This window comes from Gobio gobio (assembly GCF_949357685.1).
Source record: "Gobio gobio genome assembly, chromosome: 3".
Taxonomy (NCBI): domain Eukaryota; kingdom Metazoa; phylum Chordata; class Actinopteri; order Cypriniformes; family Gobionidae; genus Gobio; species Gobio gobio.
Genome location: NC_137099.1, coordinates 23,587,547 through 23,610,554, shown reverse-complemented (window position 1 = coordinate 23,610,554; position 23,008 = coordinate 23,587,547). Strand labels below are relative to the sequence as shown.

Sequence of the window (23,008 nt, the reverse complement as noted above, 5' to 3'; positions counted from 1 at the left end):
TTTTCCCCGAGGGGGAACCCTTTTCGTATGATCAAGATCACGCAGAGGTGTCTCCGCGCCTTGGTCATATGGAAGAAAGCCTGGTTCCTGTCCCAAGGTCCTGTGTTGGGGGCACAATGTTGTCGAGTCACCCTGACGACAGATGCCTCTCTCACGGGCTGGGGAGCGGTAATGGAAGGCCGCTCAGCTCAGGGTCTGTGGGGGGACCATCATCTTTCGTGGCACATCAACTGCCTGGAAAGGATGGCAGTTTTCAAAGCATTGAAATTTTTCCTCCCGGACTTGAGGGGCCATCATGTGTTGGTCCGTACGGACAACACATCGGTGGTCTCCTATGTAAATCGCCAGGGGGGTCTGCGTTCGCGCCCATTGTGCAAGCTAGCGCACCAGATCCTCCTGTGGTCTCTGGGGAAGTTACTCTCCTTGAGAGCAATCTTTATTCCGGGGGCCCAGAATATAGGAGCGGACATCCTGTCAAGACAGGGGCTGAGGCCAGGGGAATGGAGACTTCACCCAGAGGTGGTGAAGCTCATTTGGGAGATTTACGGCCAGGCGGAAGTGGATCTGTTTGAGTCTCAGAATACGACGCACTGTCCACTCTGGTTCTCGTTGACACATTCAGCTCCTCTGGGACTGGCTGCCATGGTACAGACGTGGCCGATACTGTGTCTGTACGCATTTCCCCCAGTTGTTCTGCTCCAGGGAGTTCTGTAGAAAGTTCGCCGGGAGGGGATAAGTCTACTGCTAGTAGCTCCTTACTGGCCGAGCCGGATTTGGTTCTCGAACCTCATAACACTGCTCGATGGCTCACCCTGGAAGACTCCGATCAGGAGGGATCTTCTATCTCAGGCGGAGGGCTCAATATTTCACCCCCGCCCAGAAATGTGGATCCTGTGGGTTTGGCCACTGAGGGGGCCGAGCTCATAGAGTCTGGTCTCTCTACCGAGGTAGTGGAGACCATTCTCAGCTCCAGAGCTTCGTCCATGAGGAGACTATATGCCCTGAAGTGGAGGTTGTTCACTTCTTGGTGTCAAGAACGACAGTTAGATCCAGTCAACTGCCCTGTTGGTTCAGTGCTAGATTTTCTACAAGAGCGTTTCTCTTCTGGGTTGTCCCCTGCTACACTAAAGGTGTATGTTTCATCTATTTCTGCTTACCATGCCCACATGGATGGTATTACTGTGGGGAGGAACCTGTTGGTAAATCTTTTCCTTCGTGGCACTAGGAGGCTGAGGCCTGCGGTGCGCACTAGAGTTCCTACTTGGGATTTGGCTATAGTGTTGGAAGGTTTATCTGCGGCTCAGTTCGAGCCACTTGACATCATCTCAGAAAAGTTTCTGACTCTGAAAACCATCTTCCTTCTTGCCATCTCTTCTATTAAGAGAGTAGGAGACCTTCTGGCCTTATCAATATCCCCTTCGTGCTTGGAGTTTGAGCCAGGGATGGTTAAAGCTTTCCTTTACCCTAGATTAGGGTATGTTCCGAAGGTGTTAACCAATGTTCCACGGCCTATAGTGCTGCAAGCTCTCTGTCCTCCTCCATTTGTTAATCCAGACCAGGAAAGATTGAACCTTGTATGTCCAGTGTGAGCACTGGATGCTTATGTCCACAGAGCTGCCCTGTGGAGGAAAGTGGATCAATTGTTTGTTTGTTTTGGACCTCAGAACAGGGGTCTCCCTGCGTCCAAACATACAATGAGCAAGTGGATAGTCAAGGCTATCTCACTGGCTTATGGGTCTTCTGATTAGCAGTGTCCCTTAGCTGTCAGAGCCCACTCTACTAGGGGTATGGCGGCCTCTAAGGCCTTGGTATCGGGGGTTTCCCTCAAAGAAGTCTGCGATGCGGCCGGTTGGTCCTCGCCTCTTACGTTTGTGAGATACTATGATCTTGACCTGGAATGTGCTCCAGGTTCTTCAGTGCTCCTGTCTTGAATGTGCCACAGTTTCACACGACAGGCATTTGGTATTATGGCGTTTTGGTATTTCGTTCCCTGAGCTGTCCCTAGTGGACGCAGTGTGAAGTTCCCTCGAAAGGGAACGTCTCAGGTTATGACTATAACCATAGTTCCCTTTCAGTCGGTCACTAAGACGTACGTCGGTATTACAGACGAATTGGGATCACTTTAGAGAGCCCCTATCAGCTTCGAGATATAGAGAACAGGCCAATGGGCCATTGCAACTGTCGGTCCGGTGAGGGCGTTTGTTTCAGTGAGTGCACCACAGGACTGCACTTACCACCTGTGTGTTGCCGCGGTCTTCCCCTGGGTGCTTCAGCACTGTTTAAAGAGCGTTTCCTCACAAAAGAGCAACACGGGTGTGACACTGCGTCTTTTTCAAGACGTCATTCCACTCGTGCGTTTCTGGATGCGGTTGTTTCCTGTCCTGATCCCTCTCGCATAAACATGTTGAGACTGTGTTCGTGGGTGATCCATGTTCTCTCAGGGGAACGGGATCACGTCGACGCGCTGGTCATCTCGCCTTCCACGTGAGGGTTTGAGTGTTTGAGTGTTCAGCGCGCCGTGTGCCGTCTAGCTGCCGAGTGACAGCGCGGGTTGCCACAGCAGCTCAGCGCGCGTCACTCGGCGGCTACGCATGTTGAGACTGTGTTTGTGGGTGGTCTATGCTCTCTAATGAGAGCATAGCCGCGTCGGCGCGCTGTTCGTCTTGCCTTTTTCATAAGGGCTTGAGTGTTCAGCGCGCCGTGTGCCGTCTCACGGCCACGCCCACTGTCTCACATGTCTGCTGGTAGCTTACAGATGGGATTGCTGGTCCTAATAAATAAATAAATAAATAAATAAAATAACAAAAAAAAAAGGACCTAGCGTTTCGTTTGGGGCTCTAGCAGAGGACAGATGTCAATCGCTGCATCAGAGAGAGGGCTGTTATGTGTTGAAAATGAAGATGATGCTGAGATTCCCACTATAATAGTGGGCGCTCGTGCTGAATCCGATTCATGCTCGACAGCCATGCTTTCCCGGGTGGCTGAGGCATAGTGCAACGCATAAATCGCCTTGCCTGCCCCTTGCCTTTCCCGGATGTGCGTTGGAAGGCTTTTGCATTATGGAACTATTGGTGCCAAAATATGGAACACCAATAGGGCCATAATCTGTATAAAGTTTTCCTCTCTCTCACTACCCTCATCGGTGGGGTGGCAGTGCCACTGGCAGGCCACCTCCGCCCTGCTTAGGGCATGAGGGTAGTTCTCAGCCAAGGTTGAGCTGCGCACAGCGCTGGCCCTTGGCTAGACGATGTCCAGAAACACCATTGACCCGGATTTGGTTCGGGACTGTTCTTCCCCCGGAGGAGGGCCGGGTAAAAACCATTAGTAATTCTGTTCCGCCACTGGGGTTAAAAACAGCCAGTGGTACCCAAATATATATATATATTAAAAAAAAAAAAAGAGAAGAGAAGAACAGTTCCAATATCTCTGGGTCTCGGGAGTTCAGGAATGGCAGCGTGTGACGCTACAAGCCTCGCCGCCCTCATTCCCCTCCCCACAAGAGGGCGAGAATGGCAGTGTGTGACGCTACAAGCCTCGCCACTCTCATTCCCCTCTTCTCAGCGGTGTGTGGACGACAGTGCGCGACGCTATGCCTCGCCGCTCTTGTTCCCCGCTGAGGAAGGAGGTGAGGCAGACCGTGTGCAACGCCACAAAGCCTTGCCACGCTCAGCCCCTCCTTCATTTGGAGAGCGCGCTGGGCGGTGTACAACGCTCACATGCCTTGTCAGCCTCTGGTGCCTCTCCAAATCGCCAGCAGGGGGTGCCAGCTGTGGGAACGCACTCAAGCGGCCTTCCCACACTCGCGCACCCCCTCAGCGGATGCAGGTCGTGTGTCAGACCCAGACCCCTACACGGACCACTCCCATGTCGTCCTGGGGTCCCTGCATTCCGCCTCGCTGCCCTCGCTGCCCTGCCTCGCTGCCCTGCCCGGTACCACGTCTGTGGTACCGATGACCCTGCTTGTTCGGTCTCTGGGGGCCTGGCTAGCGCTCCCCAGCCCGTCTCGCTGGGTCATCTGTACCATCAGACTCGGCTTGCGATTCAGTTCGCCCGGCGTCCGCCCAAGTTCGGGGGCGTTCACTTCACGTCTATTGCGTGGGTGGATGCCCCCGTGCTTCAGGCGGAGATCGCTGTCCTACTGGCGAAGGACGCGATAAAGCCGGTCCCTCCAGCCGATATGAAGTCCGGGTTCTACAGCCCGTACTTCATTGTACCCAAGAAAGGCGGCGGGTTACGGCCAATCTTGGACCTGCCTTACTTGAACCGTTCCCTCCACAGGATGCCGTTCAGAATGTTAACGTAGAAACGCATCTTCAGGTGCGTCCGTCCCCAGGATTGGTTTGCAGCGATCGACCTGAAGGACGCGTACTTTCATGTCTCGATTTTCCCTCGACACAGACCGTTTCTACGCTTTGCTTTCGACGGACGGGCATGTCAGTACAAAGTCCTGCCCTTCGGGCTGTCCCTGACGCCCCGTGACTTCACGCTTGCTCCCATGAGAGAGCGTGGTGTTCGTCTTCTCAACTATCTCGACGACTGGCTGATTCTTGCCCAGTCGCGGGAACAGTTGTGCGAACACAGGGACGTGGTGCTTCGGCACCTCAGCCGGTTGGGTCTTCGGGTCAACTGGGAGAAGAGCAAACTCTGTCCCGTACAGAGGATCTCTTTTCTCGGGATGGAGATCAACTCGGTCGCCATGACAGCGCGCCTCACCGAGGAGCGCGTCCAGTCGGTGTTGAGCTGCTTGAATACGTTCAAACGCAGTACAGCGGTTCCACTGAAATAATTTCAGAGGCTCCTGGGGCATATGGCAGCAGCAGCCGCAGTAACGCCGCTAGGGCTGCTCCATATGAGACCGTTTCAACACTGGCTACACGACCGAGTCCCGAGATGGGCATGGCACAGCGGGTCCCTCCGTGTCCAAGTGACGCCGCGATGCCGCCAAACCTTCAGCCCGTGGTCGGACCCTTCATTTCTACGGGCAGGAGTGCCTCTAGAACAAGTGTCCAGGCATTCTGTTGTCTCCACGGATGCCTCCTCCACGGGCTGGGGTGCCACGTACAACGGGCTTGCAGTATCGGGTCTGTGGACGGGGCCCCAACTGCAATGGCATATCAATTGCCTGGAGTTGCTGGCGGTTCGTCTTGCTCTCAGCCACCTCAAAGGGTCGCTCAAAGACAAGCACGTTCTGATCCGGACGGACAGCACTGCGGCCGTTGCGCACATCATCAAACAGGGTGGTCTACGCTCCCGCCGCATGTCCCAACTCGCCCGCCATCTCCTTCTGTGGAGTCCGAAGCATCTGAGGTCCCTTCGTGCCATCCACATTCCAGGCCCGCTCAATCGTGCGGCCGACGAGCTGGCACGGTTGCCCGTGCTGCCCGGGGAGTGGAGACTCCACCCCCAGGTGGTCCAGCTGATTTGGAGTCGCTTGGGGCCGCACAGATCGATCTGTTTGCCGCCCCGACACGACCCACTGCCAGTGGTACTATTCCCTGCCCGGGGGAACCCTCGGCACGGATGCCCTGGCACACAGCTGGCCCCGGGGCCTACGCAAATATGCGTTCCCCCCCAGTGAGCCTTCTTGCACAGACACGGTGCAAGGTCAGGGAGGACGAGGAGCAGCTCCTCTTGGTAGCTCCGTACTGGCCCAACAGGACTTGGTTCCCGGAACTATTGCTCCTCGCGACAGCACCTCCTTGGCCCATTCCTCTGAGGAAGGACCTCCTGACTCAGAGACGCGGCACCCTGTGGCACCCGCGTCCGGACCTCTGGAAACTCCATGTCTGGTCCCCAGGGCCGGCCCTGACCAATTTGCTGCCCTAGGCAAGATTTTACTTGGTGCCCCTTGTATCAAGGTTTAGCACCACATGTTTTCATTTTAAGTTGCGGAAACACTGGTACTGTTTTATTTTTTTAATGCATTGATGTTTTTTAATTTTTATTGTTGTTGTTTTATATGATGTCCAGTCCATTCTACCCCGTCATTATGTTCATGATATTATTATTATTTAATTTCTTTAAAAGGCTGATGATAGTTAAACTATACAAAAATAGCACCTACGCCACATTACAGCCTAAACACAAATAACAAGTAATTGCATCTAGCATTCATGCACAGACTATTGAGAACTAGCAAAAGTGTTTGTTTTCCAGTAGATGGCAGCAAACTTCCACTTATATGCACATTCATGTTTTCACCATGAATTAAACTGAGAAATTTAGATATTTAATGTGAAATTTACATAAAATGTTGCTATTTTAAATACACCTGTATATAAATATCATTACTAATTTCGGCAAATACATTTTAAAATGTCCATATGTCCCCTTAAAACTGCAGAACTGTAGAGTATAAAAATTAAAGAAACAAAAATTATATTATATTCATAGTACATATCCACCTGTAAATTCTGTTTATAGTAATAACCATCTGTATATTATTCACTGTACATATTCACCTGTAAATTCTGTTTATAGTAATAACCATCTTTCTATTTATAGATATATTTATATATATTCAGTACATATCCATGTCCTGCACTTATGCAAACGTTGTATATCCTGCACTTGCTGCTATTGCACTTCTGGTTAGACCTAAACTGCATTTCGTTGCCTTCTACTTGTACTTGTGTAAGGACAATAAAGTTGAATCTAATCTAATCTAATCTAAAAACATTATGTTATTAAAAAAGTGATATTACATGCGTTTAAAAAAAACAGATATGATTGATTTTTTGACAAAATACACTATCTGTGGCCACTGGAGAACCCAGAACAGCTGCTTGCATATAGTTTAAGGTAAAACTGGAATTAATTAGCGTACATTCGTATTTCACTACTATGCAGTTAAATAAACTCATTCATTACATCACTTTACCTCTGTCTTAACACTGCAAAAAATGCTCTTCTTATTTACTAATTTTTTCTTGTGTCCAGTCCAAACATCAAAAAATTCTTAAATCAAGATGTATTTACTAGTAAAATGATATTAGATAATTTTTTTTCTTGTTTTCTGGGGGAAAAAATCTAAATTAAGTGAGTTTTAGCTTAAAACTAGCACAATTATCTGCCAAATGGGGTGAGAAAAATGATCTTATTTCTGTTTGGGACAGAAACAATTAACAAGATTTCAATCAGAAACAAGATTATTTTTCTCACCCCATTGGCAGATAATTTAGCTTGTTTTAAGCATATATTCACTTAAGAAAAAATATAATTTTACTTATCTAGTAAATGCATCTTGTTTTAAGAATTTTTAGATATTTAGACTAGAAAGACAAAAATACTAAATAAGAAGAGCATTTCTGCAGTGTTTCCCTTATCTTGCCTGCATCAGAGGGCTTCTGTTTTTTATGACACTACAATTCGGCCATCCGTCATAAATTATCAGGCAACTTTCACCGTGTCTACACCTGGAGCGAGCCAAGCACCCTAAAAAATGAAAGCAATCCTGTCTACATTAGATGCGGCGAGAGGCGACGCGACACAGCAAATTCCATAACTGATCAGAAATATAAACTGATCGCGCGTTATATTTCTGACGCACTTCAAGTAGCTCGGCGGGGGAGATTGATGAGGCGGACCGGGAAGATGCGGGGGACTTGGTTAAGTTTGTTTGCGCTTTATTTGGTAATATTTCAAATTAATATGAATAAAATAGTATCAGTTATAGATTTTTGCGCCCCTATGGATGAGTGGCGCCCCTAGCATTTGCCTATTCCGCCTATGCCACGGGCCGGCCCTGCTGGTCCCTGGACGGGATGCGGAGGTTCTAGGTGACCTACCACAAGCGGTAGTTGACACCATCACTTCCGCCAGAGCCCCCTCTACGAGACGGCTATATGCGCTGAAGTGGAACCTGTGCGTTGACTGGTGCTCTTCTCACCGAGAAGACCCCCGAAAGTGTTCGGTCAGATCTGTGCTCTCTTATCTTCAAGACGGGTTGGAGCGAAAGCTGTCTCCCTCCACCCTCAAGGTGTATGTTGCTGCTATATCATGACCTGGTTAATGGTTAATTCATTAGGCAAGCACGATCTGATCGTCAGGTTCCTGGGGGGGCGAGGAGATTAAATCCGCCTCGTCCTCCCTTTATACCCTCTTGGGACTTGACTCTGGTGCTGACGCACTTCAGAGGGTGCCCTTTAAGCCTTTACAGTCAGCGGAGCTTAAGATCTTGTCTCTAAAGACAATACTCCTGATTGCATTGGCCTCAGTTAAGAGGGTAGGGGACCTGCAGGCATTTTCGGTCGACGAATCGTGCCTGGTATTCGGGCCAGGTGACTCTCAGGTAACCCTGAGACCCCGGCCTGGATATGTGCCAAGATTCCCACTACTCCCTTCCGGGACCAAGTGGTGAGCCTGCAAGCGCTGCCTTCGGAGGAAGCAGACCCAGCCCTGGCTTTTCTCTGTCCAGTTCGCGCCCTGCGCGTCTATGTTGACAGAACGCAAAGCTTAGGACCTCAGAGCAGCTCTTCATCTGTTACGGAGGACAGCAGAAGGGAAAGGCTGTCTCCAAGCTGAGGATGGCCCACTGGATAGTGGACGCCATCGTCTTGGCTTATGAAGCCCAAGACGTGCCCTGCCCGCTCGGGTTAAGAGCCCACTCCACTAGGGGTGTTGCTTCTTCCTGGGCGCTGGCTCGTGGCGCCTCGCTGACAGATATTTGTAGAGCTGCGGGCTGGGCGACACCTAACACGTTCGCTAGGTTTTATAGCCTACGTGTAGAACCGGTGGCTTCTCGTGTGCTCGCTTCCCATAGTCAGCAGCTGAAGTGCCCGTTCTAAGTGTCGGCTTGCTGCGCCATTCCCTTCCCCATGGAACGAATACGTGCGCTTATTTTCTCCAGTCGAGTTCCCCAGGATTGGCAAACCCTGTTGAGTCCTCCGCACCCCTCGGCAGTCGGATGTGGCGGAGCGTCTGACGCCAGGTCTGGCACTTGTATGCATTGGTGGAACTTGTGTCGGACTGGGGTCCGTATGTCCATTCGTGTATTCTCCACGGTACAGCTCCCTACGGTGAGCTCGTGTCTTTCCCTTGGCAGAGTTCCTCTGCCGTCTCAGTTCGGTGTCGTCCCCCGCCTGTATAGGCCGGGGCCACCTCTGGGACTTCCGTATGTTGTGCTGCCCACGGCCAGCCCATACGTGTTCTCTCCACATGGTAACTCCCTCCGGGCATGATGTGGCTCCCGCAGCGTCCTTCGGGCACGCTTTCCCAGCGTTATCCAATAAGTCTGCTGAATGGGTCTTGCGGAACAGCAGTATGACTCTCCCTGCGTGAATTTCCCCGCCCGCATCAGAACGGGGTCTGAGGGGCTCTCGCTGGGCGCTGGAAGTGGTAGTAACTGTGGCGTTTTCCATAGGGATCCCAATTCGTCGGTAATACCGACGTACGTCGTAGTGACCGACTGAAAGGGAACGTCTCGGTTACGTATGGTAACCCTCGTTCCCTGAAGGAGGGAATGGAGACGTACGTCCCATCGCCACAGTTCCTTACCATCACTGCATGGCCGAGTCACTAGTTCGGCTCCTCAGTGAAAAACGTCAGTGCGATGCTCTCGCTTCCTGTTTATACCTGCGGCGCGGGGCGGAGCGCGAGATGCAAATCTCGCACGCCAATGGCCCATTGGCCTGTTCTCTAAATCTCGAAGCTGATAGGGGCTCTCTAAAGTGATCCCAATTCGTCGGTAATACCGACGTACGTCTCCGTTCCCTCCTTCAGGGAACGAGGGTTACCATACGTAACCGAGACGTTCCCTGAGAAGGGAACGAAACACTACGTCCCTTTGCCATACTCCCTGCATCCCTGTGATCCCTTGTTTCGTCAGTTTAGCTGAAGTGCGCTCGGACCGCATGTATATTTATCCTTTCCTGGACGTGACGTCACCCGCCCGTGACGCTCACTCTCGCCATTGGCTGAGTTGACATACGTGCATCAGACGCTATCACGCTGTGGGCGTTCCCAGAGCTGTCCCTAGTGGACGCAGTGTTTCGTTCCCTTCTCAGGGAACTTATATGGTCATAACCTGAGACGATTCGCATTAAACTGTAGTATACACCGAATTGAATCGCAATAAACAAGCATGCAAACACCTTATTCGCATTATAAGCACTCTGACCAAAGTGCGCATGTGCTCGGTTCTACATGGAGGCTGTTGTTCACACAACTTCATGAATGAACTCTGAATCGCTAACTCACTGCACAGTTTCTGCTCGCATTGGCAGCGCAGGGAAACCGGCATTGCGATGTTCATGATGCCGCCGAATAATATCCAGTACGTCCATAAAAATGTATTTTGAATTTGATGTGAGTAGATTAAAACAATGGCTGGTAACATACATACTGTCTCCCTATCTGAGTGTGGTATAACCATACTTATTAGCGAATAATCAGAATAACGAATATTTCATGTAAACTGGAGTGAAGAGTTCTGCTTGTGTCATGTAAACTTACTGCGATTAAGATCTTATTCTGAATATTATAAATAACCGCATTATTGGTGCACATGTAAACATAGTCAATGAATGATGATGAGTAATGGCATGGCAAAAGGCACTGAACTCAAAGAATTTAGCTGGTTAGCCAGTTAGCACACGCTGGCAGATGCTGTAACTACACAATTCTAGAGGTAACTTGAGCATTCAAAAGAAGCCATGTAAATGACACTGAGATGAATGGAAATGCTAAGAGTCTTTTTGTATTATAGATCTCCTTAAATGCCACACCCTCTAATAAGTACAAAGAAAGAATACTGGAAATTCCAGTCTGGATCTGTTTTACAGGGAGTTCATTCTGAGTTAAAGACTTAATTGTCAAGGTGTATTAATAGATTGTAAATACAAAAAAGGTGTGCACAACCTCAAACCCAAACAGGGCTCAAATGTGATGTCACACTGATTAAACAGCTCCAATTTATTGCATTGCAACGTTTTGACTGATAGGTGCCTGACGAAGACCTATCGGTCGAAACATTGCAAAGCAATAAATTGGAGCAGTTTAATCAGTGTGCGGACATCACATTTGTTTTTTGCTTCAGTATTAAAAAGTTTCAACAGCCAGGGACTGTTTTCATTTAAAATAAATTGTTGTAGCTGTGTTTATTTATTATAAATTGTGTATTGTTTATTATTATTATTATTATTACTATGTGCATATTTATATTTATTAACTTATTTAGTTAATTATTGTTCACATGTCGGGTTGTAGGAATGTATATGTCACCACGTATGGGCGAGGGGAAGAAGTGAGAAGGAAAAACAAATGTTTGGATTTGGGGCATGGTGGGAACTCACAGTTTTGTCCAATACCTAAATTATTATTACACTTTAAACCCGAATAAGTTGGCAAAACTAATTTTTTTTTTAGATAATCAGTTACATCATTTGTTTAAGTTAAGAAATGTAAAGTTTAAGTAAGCAGAACTTGCAGATTTTTATTTTGTACTCATTTTAACGCACTTAACTTTTATTTGAGTAAGCTAAAATTAAATAATAAAATTAAAATGATCATGCAATATCAACTTAAATATTTTTAGTAGGGGAAACTTTGCTAGCTAATTCAATACCTTGCTACCTTGTTCATTGGTAGCACAATGCTTATTAGCATAGGACTTGTTGAATGAGTAGCTACAGCAATTTAAAACATTTAACATATATCTGTTCTCAAACTAAGCTCATGCTCCACCCTTAATTTTAGCATTTACTCTCCCTTTTGAGTGCCCTGGCAAAGCATGCTGGGAAATAGAAATCCCAGCCCATTTACAGTTAAATGTAAGTTTGTCTAAATTAAAATATACAAGTTCATAAAACTCAAAACAATGAAACAATGCAGATTACTTAAAATGTGTCCGTTTTGTTTCATGTGAGTTGGCTCTACTCAAACCAATTAATACTACCGTTAGGGTTTACATTGTACTTTAATTATTATTTACATTACTATATTAATCACCAAAAACAACTTTATATTAGCTACTTATTCAACAACAACTGCCTTATGATAGTGAATAGAGATATAACAGCTAGCCTACAGCTCACTGCGGTGTCTACAGTGGCATAAAACCATAATTAGGAGGAGCACTTCTGGGCTCAACTGTCACCACACCTGAGTCACTTAGCTTTCTAGGAATCATTATTTCTCAGAAGATCAGATGGGAAGATAACATGGTCTTCATTACTAAAATAGCATAATTGTCTGGTATGGGTTAGTCACAGCGTCAGACTCCAGCACTGTACTCTTGGCTAAGAAAATCATTGGCTACTGTGCTCATTTGACTCAAGATTCAGGAAGCAGGCAGTCAAAATATCAGCAACTCCAGTCCTTGCATAAGAACATTTGTCAGCTGGTGCCTTCCAAGAATCTTTTGCATGTTTTAAATACCTGTAGCAGTTTGTGTCCCACTTTCAGTCACTTTTCAAAACTTTTTGTATGTCTGATGGGTTTGTAGTTCTAAACTGTGGGTATAACACCCACAGAAGCACTCCACAGAAACATGAGCGGCACCAACTGAAGAGAATCATCAATGATTCAGACACAATCATCATGGCTGTTCTATTTCTCTCTCTCTCTCTCTCTCTCTCTCTCTCTCTCTCTCTCTCTCTCTCTCTCTCTCTCTCTCTCTCTCTCTCTCTCTCTCTCTCTCTCTCTCTCTCTCCCTCTCTCACATGCACATAAACACAAAGGCGACTTTGTCTGCCCATCTTCATAAGAACTATGAACTTTTAGTGGGAAATTATTCTGTTTATTTTAAAAGTTTTTTTAAGTTTATTTCAAAAAATGTTGTGCTCTTTAAACTGTGAATTTGAGATTCCATTTAGATGAGATTCCATTTTGGTTACTTCCGTGGTTATGATATTTAATTATGTAAATGTTAATACTATATACAATAAGGTTTCATTTGTTAACATTAGTAAACTACATTTGTTAACATGAACTAACAATGAACACACTTTTTTTTACAGCATTTATTCTTTGTTCATCTTGGCATTTATAATACATTTATAAGATCAAAAGTTCTGTCGGTAACATAAGTTAATAGCCTACAATTTGAACAACAACAACACATTTTTATTAACTAACATTTAAAAGGGTTAATAAACGCTGTAAAATGCATTGATCATTGCTAGTTCATGAAATAAGAAGTTCGTATTGTAGCCTAAAGTGTTACCAACTAACTTTTATCAAGTTGTGAACTGCATCGTTATAACATAACACTCCTCGAAATTATTTATTTATTTAGACTATAAACAACTAGTATTACGCACTCAACAGGCTTAGCCTGGTATCAGTGTTTATTGTCGAATTGACGTTAAAGGTAGGATGATGAAGTTATCTTCAGGAGTGGTCAATGATCTCTGAGTCTTTATCGTCATCGTTATAGCACAGCTCTGCCTACACAGAAGCGCTGTGCTGACGCTCCTCAAATGCAAATATACCTGTGTCGAAAGAGCAAACGACGCACCTGACGCTTCCCAGGGGATCTGGAGGCCGAAGTCTCTCTATTGTTCTAGCGTTTACACTGCCATGGCTCGACCACTCCCAGTGACTGTGAATTGAGGTTTCGCATATCCCGCCCTCCCAAGACTTCTGATACACAACGCCTCATCTCATAGCCATTGGGAAAACCACCTCGCCTGTTGTGGCAAACAGGCAGTTTTACCCGGTCAACACCATTTGTGGATTTATGTAAAAGTGTCAGAGGCTCAGGAGATTGAGGGGACGTGAATTTCACATAGCCTACATTAGGACACCGAATTTACCGGGCTCACCTGTACAGGTAAGCAGAAGGGCGGCGTTTCCTTTTAGAAACAGGTGTTACGCGCAACATTCAGTGAGCGCGGATAAATTAGCATTCACTATTTACAGGAAGATTAAACTCAGGCGTGTCCTTCGGGTTTCGTGTTGTTTTGTGGAGATGGACGACATTTAAAAGTGCTCGCGCATGTGACGTGTTTTAAAGTCTCGCTGTTCAAAAGAGATGAGCTCGCCTAGACATGAGGTTTTTATTTATTTATAATAGCTACTGTATCATGATATGATCGAGTACCAGTCACATGATGTCTCTAAAATCGTTTCCTGATTTTTGAGAAACAAGTGAGCGTGTTTGGGACGTGCTGATCTAAAGATTTACCTGCTCACTTTTACCGGCCCACTTCATCAATATTTAACTGGCGATCGATAGTTTAGCAGGGGGGCATCTTGCCGCAAGACTGACTGATTTATATCCAGCTTAACATCGATCTAAAAAACAAAACAAAAATTAAAATATAATGTAAATTGTGATAAAATACATATTCTCCTAGTGTTCGATGTGTTTTCATTACTGTTTATACCAACAGCAAAAAAAAAAAAAAAAAAAAAAAAACTTTCTGGGTAAAGGTTCAAATAGGCTACTTACGGTTTCTAAATGTTATTCCTGTAACCTGCGAGATGCCTTAATTATTACCAAATTACTTTCCTTTTTGGGTATAAAAAAAGAATACAGAAAATAAGGATAAATGTACACATGGGTCAAAGACAAATATGTCTAAGGTGAGATATAAACACAAAATAATTGATACTAAAGATGTCAAATTGTGTAACCAATAAAAAGTACTAAAACACTTTCCTGGCAAAAGCACTCTGGATAAGCACAAGTGTACACAATAAAAAAATAAAAAAACATCAACAAAATGTGCCTTATAATTAAAAGGTGTGTCTTATAATTATATATAGCCTATAAGCCTATATATATATATATATATATATATATATATATATATATATATATATATATATATATATATATATATATATATATATATATATATATATATATATATATATATATTTCTCTCTAATCCAATATCATATGTGAATTACATCATCCAGTCCCCATTTCAGTGCTGGGTTGTGTCCCATTGTAAAAGATTGTCGCAGGTAATGTAATTCAAAATAATAATATAAGTAACTTCCACCACTTATACAGCATTTTCATTCATTTTTTTCTCCACATTGTCAAAGCAGTATCATTTTAAAGGGCATAGTAAATATGTGCATGTGTGCAGTGGGGGGAGGGAAGATCCTGTTAGGCCAGTTTAAGGTCTGTTGCCATGAGCGCCTGTTTGGACTTTACCTACAGTCTTCTGTTGTGATACTTTTGTGTATGTTGTTTAATTTTAGTGAAAACCAGGGTTGATCAGAAGTGGTGTGATCGCAGAAGTCTAATGTGGCAGGGTTTTTTCAAATGATTTTGTATATAATTTTGTTTTGGGCAGAGATTTTTTTCCTTCAATCTCTGTGAGATTTTATTTAGCACCAATCTTATCTGTTTTCCATAACATTATGATTTACTGTAAGATACAAGCAGCTGTTTGAGAATAGAGGACATCTTTTCCTTGTGGCCTAGAGGGTTTTGCATTTCTTTGCATATTGAAAGCCCATTCGAACTCGCTGACCACACGCAAAGCATCCATTAGCCAATCGCTTATTCTCACTAACGTCATTCTTTCCAGGTATGTAGTGTCTTCATTGGGGTCTTTGGTCTGCTCTGAAGCTCTGAACTGAGTTGTTAAGTTGCATGGTCTTTTTTATGATGCAAGGTCTTAGAATGAGGTTGTTACTGGACTTTTATGGTATGTTAGTTGTGTGACCATAGTGGAACATTAGAGATTTAGATCAAGTTCATTTGTTACCTAATTTAGCAGAAAAAGGCCTTGTCACGGTTATTCACTGTTTATTTTGTGAGTCCTGTACCTTTTGTCCAGGCTTATTGTATTTTTAAAAAGTCTACATTTGATTTAGCCTTGTTTGATAAAAAAGATTTTTTCATGAGCAGGGAAATCCCCCATTATGTTTAAAGAAACTCAAATAACCCCAACACATACTCACTCTGATCACACCATGGATTTGTTCTTGTCTGGGTATTCATTAGCCCTTATCAGTTAGCACAGTTGTCATAATGTGTCACCTGACTGTAACGCACGTGTGATCATGTGAAATCTTGAAGGTATGTAAAATGGCATAATGATATCATCAAGCTGTGCCTACTTGTGTTGATAACCTCTCCCCGACTCCTAAGAAAGTTCACGTTTAAATGCTTTAATGTGACACATGCACTATTTAAACGTGAAATGCAGCGTTTCTCTCAAAAATATTTGACTGTTTCTGTTTAATGAATAGATAATAGAAAAGTTGGAAATGGATTGTGCTAAATCACAAATACCCTTCAGTATAGTAAAGTTTTCATAAAAATATACAGGTGTCAACCTGCTGTACATGACAAACAAATACATATTAGTCCAAATTTTGGCAGTGACTTCAAAACCTATAGGGTTTTTTCACTTAATAGTAAAGACTTTGGAAGGCAGTTTTGAGATTGACCGATAACTGATATTTAATGTTAAATTTACTTTTTTTTTCATAAAATGTTTTGACCATGTAGATCACAACAATTATAATGTAATAACAACAATATTAACCAACATATTAGTGCATATATTATATTTTTATGGTCAAGTAGTTGTTATTCTATCAAAAAGCAGTATCGTATCTTTCATAAAAGGGAATTGATTTTGAATGGATTATAAAATCACTTAATTATAGTATGGAAAATAATTGGTAGTGTAATCAAGAGAATACATTTTTATCAGGTTTTTTTTTATGTGGCAGCATAGGCAACAATGTGTCACATTATCAGTTTTATCGTTCATCTCAACCTTTTCCATGTGCTTAATAGCGAATGATTCTCCTTTCTGATGGACAGGAAACCTGAACCGTCCATTAGTAACACAAGCTATGACGTTGCTAGGGCACAGCTAGACTCTGGCAGGGTCGCCATGGCAACCGTAAACAGTCTGGGATAAAAAAGTTGTAATAGTGATAGCCCACCTGAAACTGAGAGAGCCAAATGGTGGAAGGGTCATGGTAGAAACGACAGCCGTCATTTAAAAGCAAGAGAAATGGGAAATTTACCCCAACAGCTGGCTTATAAGGTCGGGGAAACGTATCTTCTGAAGTCTCCTTGTTCTCACAATTGAAGCTTTACTGTGTCTGAATACCACTAAACACCTGTTGGTTACTTACATGTAGGGGTTTCATTCATTTAAGGGTGATTCATTTCATCACACTTGACTTGACATGTCTTATTATTTAAGGACAATCATTCTGTATAATTTGGGAACAGAGTGGTTTGTAAATCTTAAATATAGCAGCAATATTCATAGCTTCCACTTTTATTGACAGGGACGTATTTTTCCGTGCAGCAGACTGTTGATTTGGCTATCTGAGGAAAGAGAATTGTGGTGAACAACATTTGAATGAACAACCAAATAAAGGTACAATAGTTTGAAAGGATGCAGTTTATAAACCCAGCTCACGCAGGGTACTGTCCACCTCAGAGACAACGTGGCGACTTTATCAACAGCATAAAAAGCCCTCTTTCTCAGTTTCTCTTTCTTTTTGTTCTTGCCACTTGATATACCTTTGTGTGCATCTTTATCTTTCTCCCCTCAAACAATCACATACACCTGTTTATCCCCAGGCTCATGACCTGCTTTAGGTTTTGTTATTTAATTAAGGTGTATGACTAAAGAGAGGCTAAAGATGACAGATGAGAACACCAAAGCCTTAGGGATTGTTTAAACCTATTTTTAAAGCCTAGGGCTGTTAAGGCACGCATACATTTCCTGAGAACCAGTGCTAAATTGGTCATTTTTATTGATTTAGTGTATTTATAAGGCTCAAACAACTTTGTTCTGACAGGTAACAAAATCTGAATTGTTGGTGTCCGAAAACTATTTATAATAATACAATTTGCAGTGATTTTGTTGGCTATACAGCAACATCGACATTAATTTTATTTGGTCATTTATTACCCTTGAAAAACATACATAATTTGAATAGTCTTATGACTTTAAAGTTTAAACAATTAAACAATTAACGTTTCAATGTTTCAATGTCTCTGATTTAAACTTTAATAGCTAAGACAATGTTACTTCCATGAATCAACTCAAACTGTCTCTGTCAATCAATTCAAAAATCTGATTTAATTATTAATTCATCATCATTCCAAAATGTTCCTGTGTGGCATTTTTTCCCCCATATATTAAAAATACACTACTGGTGAAAAGTTTGGTAAGATAAACAAAATATGGAAAAGCTCACCAATGCTGCATTTATTTAAAGCTGCAATATGTAACATTTTAGCAGTAAAATACAAAAACCACTTGGCCAGTGTTATATATTTTGTTCAGTTGAGTACTTACTATATCCAACTATTTGTAAATCGTGAAAAAATTGCTATTTTAACCAAGGAAGCGGGATGTGTGAGGAAGTCGCCTGTCAATTGCATCATATCTGCTTTACCCTCGGTTTCCGGTTTTATTTTGCAGAAACACTTTATTCTCACTGCAGTGTGCAACAATCCATATGCAAAAGCACAGAATAACGTCATAACATCATTTTCAACACACTCAGATGTATCTAATATGATAAACAGAGCTGCGTTACCTCATACTCATGACAGGAAAAGCGGAGGTGGCGTAAAAAAAGTCCCACTGCTCTTAGTAACAAACACTCCAGCGGCTTTGCTTAGCTCCCACAACACTCGGTCCTGCTCTGCTTCATACTACAGTAATGTTAATAATCGCATCCATGAACATGATTTCTGCCCGAGTCCTATCCCGATTCTTTTAAACCGCCTGTGAGGTGAAGACCACAGGTCCGAAGATTCTGCGCTCAAAACAAGGGGGTAATCCAGCACCCGGAGAGCGTACCTTCCATAGGGGCAGCCATTGCTAACCAAGCCATCACCTGCTGTTAGCATTCTATTGACTCCCATTCATTTTGGCGAATAACTTTACATCTGAGGCGTTTAAAGACTCCATTTGTCCATTGTGTATTTCTAAAGAAACACAACAATGTATAAAAGGCTTCATTACCTTGTATCTTACACTATCGCCCCCTAGAAGCCGTTTTTTTAAAAATAGGTTAACAATTGCGTCATAACCACCCGACTCTCTGTCGCACAGTAGAGAAATTACCGTATAGACAGCAGGAGAAGCTCTCAGGCAATATTTTACTGTCTATGAGGCAATTTATTAAAATAAATAAATACAATGCAAAATGACAAAATAATTAATCAGAATACTTACCAAAAGTTGCTCCTGGACTGAAAAGGCTGTATTATGCATGCCAGGCCAGTAGTTGGCGATGGCAAACACCCCGCGAACACGTAATACATATGCGTGAACATGTAATAAGCATACACATGACGTCACTGTTTTCACCAATTAAAATTTTTTGATGTTTACATGGAGATGGTAAAGACATTGTTTTTAAAACCTTGCACTTTGAAACACTTGTTTAAAATGCTTGCGTTTTCAGGCCCCAAAAAAACGCTGTTGTTGTGTAATTTAATGGCCAAAGCGCATAAAAAGTAAGTGTAAACATACCCTCAACAGACTAAACTAATTAACGAAATGAACCACAGATGTAAATGAATCATAAACCAAGGAAACCAACACGGTAATTTACAAAGGTGGGAAAACTAGAACAAAGGAAACATGCACTTAACACAGGAATACTGAACACAGCAATCAATTTAATGTTTAACAATCGTTTTAATGTGTAATGCTGAGTAAAAGTATTTCAAGTATTTCTTTCAACAACAAAAAAATCTTATTGACCCCAAACGTTTGAACAGTAGTGTATATATATTTAAATATTGTTGTTCATTATTGTATATTGTTCTGCATGTAAATAAAAATTACTTCCTTGTGTTCATTTGGTTGAAAAGAGTGTGGGGAAACTTGCCGTGATTGTTAACAGTTCTATTGATCAAATTTGAAAAAACCCCCAAAAAATACAAAAAATTAGGACTTGGGTACAGGGAGAACAACCCATAAATGTCAGTATAGTTGGGTGCACAAGGAGGCTATTTTGTGTGAAATATGTATGTAAAGGTAAAGTGATGTGTGTGTGTGTGTGTGTGTGTGTGTGTGTGTGTGTGTGTGTGTGTGTGTGTGTGTGTGTGTGTGTGTGTGTGTGTGTGTTTACAGACTACACAATGAACTTTGGTAATTATAATAGAGGAAACAATCTACAGTGTCATAGGCCCACACATACAACCTCGGTCATGACGCACTTTTGCTCTGAAACACAGAATACACAGTGTGTGTCTAGGTCGCGCGGATTGAATCGGTCACTGATTCTAAATGCTATCCCTTTGATGATTTAGAATTTAGAACATTTGCAATTTTATGACTGTGCAAAGGATTTGTTTGGATGCTGTGATTCAGGTGAATGGTCAGAGCTCATAAAATTGACAAACACGTTAAAATTAGCAACAATCATTAACAATAATAACAGTTAACAGCACTTCAGCTTTGACTCATGCTAAAGTACTATTTACTAAACAATATCCTGGTCATTTTGAGGGTACACTGAAAAAAGATGGAAACATGTTATCTCATTTCATCTTCAACTTGTCCAAATAACTTGTTTCAATCAAGTTCATCCTACCTGAAATATTTGAGTAGAAATATCATGTTTCAATCACATGGAACAGCTGTCCATGATTTATTGGAGTTAATTTAAAGATAATTTACATTTTTTTGAGTATAGCTATTAGCTGATCATTTTAGCACTTACTAACAAGCTTAACATAACTTTCCTGGTTGGGTGTACAGGTTACATCCATGGCATGCTCATAGCAGTGGCTTATTTTATTAAAACAACTGAAGTTCTTGTTAGCAGATCCCAACCTATAAGCATATGATCTACACTTCACCACAATGGTAACTTCCCTAAAAACAGAAACTAATTACCAGCATAATAGAACATTAAACATGAACAAGTCTGCCCATTTTATCAGTTTATTTAACCATTTACTCTCCCTATCCAGCACTGTGCAAAGCATGATGGGAAGCGGAAATCCTGTTCCTGTTTTCAATAATGCTACTTTGACACAACTAAAATCATTGATGTAGTCTTAACTCGAATGGATTAAGTGGTTAAACTTGATTAAATTAAGTTGTGAGAACATCTTGAAAAAAATGTGTTGGATTAACTTGTTTTAAGTAAATTGAACAAGCAGCAAAATTCCTTTTTGACCTACTTGATTGAAACAAAAGTAACCTTTACAAGTCAGTTTAACACGATGCAATCATGTTTGAATTAGAAACAATGGTGTTAAATCAAAATTAATTGTTTAAATAAAGTGATCACTATCAAAAAACATTTTTTTTTTTTTATTCGAGTGCATGCTAACATCTAACACAAACGGTTAACTCGAAATACTGTACAATTAATCTCATTTAATGTTTTGTGATGATAACAATTCCACTACAATGCTAACAGAGGACCATAATGCACTTTCAGTTTGGAAATAGAATTGCTTAGCATTGCTAATATTGTAACAGGCCTCAGCTATGCTTTCATGGATGCTAAGATGCTAACACAAAGTATTGATTTATGTAATTGCTCAGTACAAGGGTTAATAATAGACAAAAGAGTCACTAATAATGTTTTCTTTCTTTCTTTTTGCAGACATGAAGGCCTTTTTTCTGCTTGCCACATTATTGTGGTGTTTAGCAGCAAATTTCTCCTGGGCAGCTAAGATAGTGGTAGTTCCTCCAATTATGTTTGAGAGCCACCTGTATATCTTTAAGACCCTGGCTTCTGCTCTCCACGCCGAGGGCCACGACACAGTTTTCCTGGTCTCCGAAGGTCGAGAGATCCCGCCTTCCAACCATTATCGTCTCCAGCGCTACCCTGGAATCTTTAACAGCACCTCAGCCGACGACTTCCTCCAATCAAAAGTTCATAACATCTTTTCGGGGCGTCTCACAGCACTGGAGCTTTTTGACATCCTAGACCACTATTCTCAAAACTGTGATGCCGTTGTTGGGAGTGCTTCTGTCATGGAGCAGCTAAAACGTGAAAATTTTGATCTCCTGCTCGTTGATCCCAATGAGATGTGTGGATTTGTCATTGCTCACATCCTGGGTGTCCAGTACGCAGTATTCAGCACAGGATTGTGGTACCCTGCGGAAGTTGGGGCGCCAGCACCACTGTCTTATGTCCCAGAATTTAACTCTTTACTAACGGACCGTATGTCATTGTTTCAACGGGTAGCGAACACAGCAGTGTACCTGGTTTCCAGGTTTGGTGTCCAGTTCCTAGTTCTACCCAAGTATGATCGCATCATGAGGAAATACAACATCCAGCCATCGGTCTCCATGCATGATCTGGTTCAGAACAGTCGACTCTGGATGCTGTGTACTGACCTGGCACTGGAGTTCCCACGACCCACTTTGCCACATGTTGTCTATGTAGGGGGAATCCTTACTAAACCCCCTAGCCCCTTGCCACAGGTAAGAAACCACTGCAATTATAATTAAATCATTCTCTAAACATTGCTATGTTACTCCTACTATTTTAGTGCCATGACTTTTAGGGATGCACAAAATATTGGTACCATAATAGGGTGGCCCAGTAGTGCACAGCACAATGAAATTTAAACGCAAACATAAGTTAACACCCAGTAGAACCAAGTCTGGCACAAGTCATGAACTAGTGTACTATCACAAGACTAAATTCAACTATGTATTTGTTAGTTACTTATTGATGTGTGAACCTCCCTTTTAACGTGGCTCTTCCCTAAGTCGTCCGATGTTAGAGTTGGCACACCCTAATTTTGATCAGTTAAACGTGTTCCTGGGTCAACATATCTTGTTGATCAAGGAACAACATTCCTGCCTGAAAATGTAGTCTTAACCATAACCCATAAGTAATCTCTAAAATCAGAGGGAAATGAAAGGTGAATAACACTGATGTAGAAGCCCTGATTGTAAGCAAACTTGACATAAACTATAAATTTGTCCCTTAAAAATCTGATTGGTTGATTGGAATGTTGTTCCAGAATCAACAAAGCATTAGCAAATCATTCTGCATTAGAGTTGAATGAGACACTTCCCATATGGTTCAATTCATACAGAGTCACCTATTGCGCAATCAAGGCAAGGCAAGTTTA

General features: G+C 42.8%; 1 protein-coding gene across 3 annotated transcripts in view; it reads left to right on the top strand.

The window, feature by feature from the left end:
• Positions 1-23,008, top strand: part of ugt8 (UDP glycosyltransferase 8) — a 59,457-nt gene that overhangs the window by 14,241 nt on the left and 22,208 nt on the right. The window contains exons 1-2 of one of the 3 annotated variants that reach the window (XM_079813646.1): positions 13,282-13,771; positions 21,523-22,349. In XM_079813646.1, the coding sequence (XP_079669772.1) occupies positions 21,525-22,349 (825 nt within the window). In that variant the 5' untranslated portion in view covers positions 13,282-13,771; positions 21,523-21,524. Of the gene's footprint in view, positions 1-13,281; positions 13,772-15,111; positions 15,489-21,522; positions 22,350-23,008 lie in introns of those variants that run through there. The other 2 variants (XM_079813648.1, XM_079813647.1) reach the window with 2 other exon arrangements.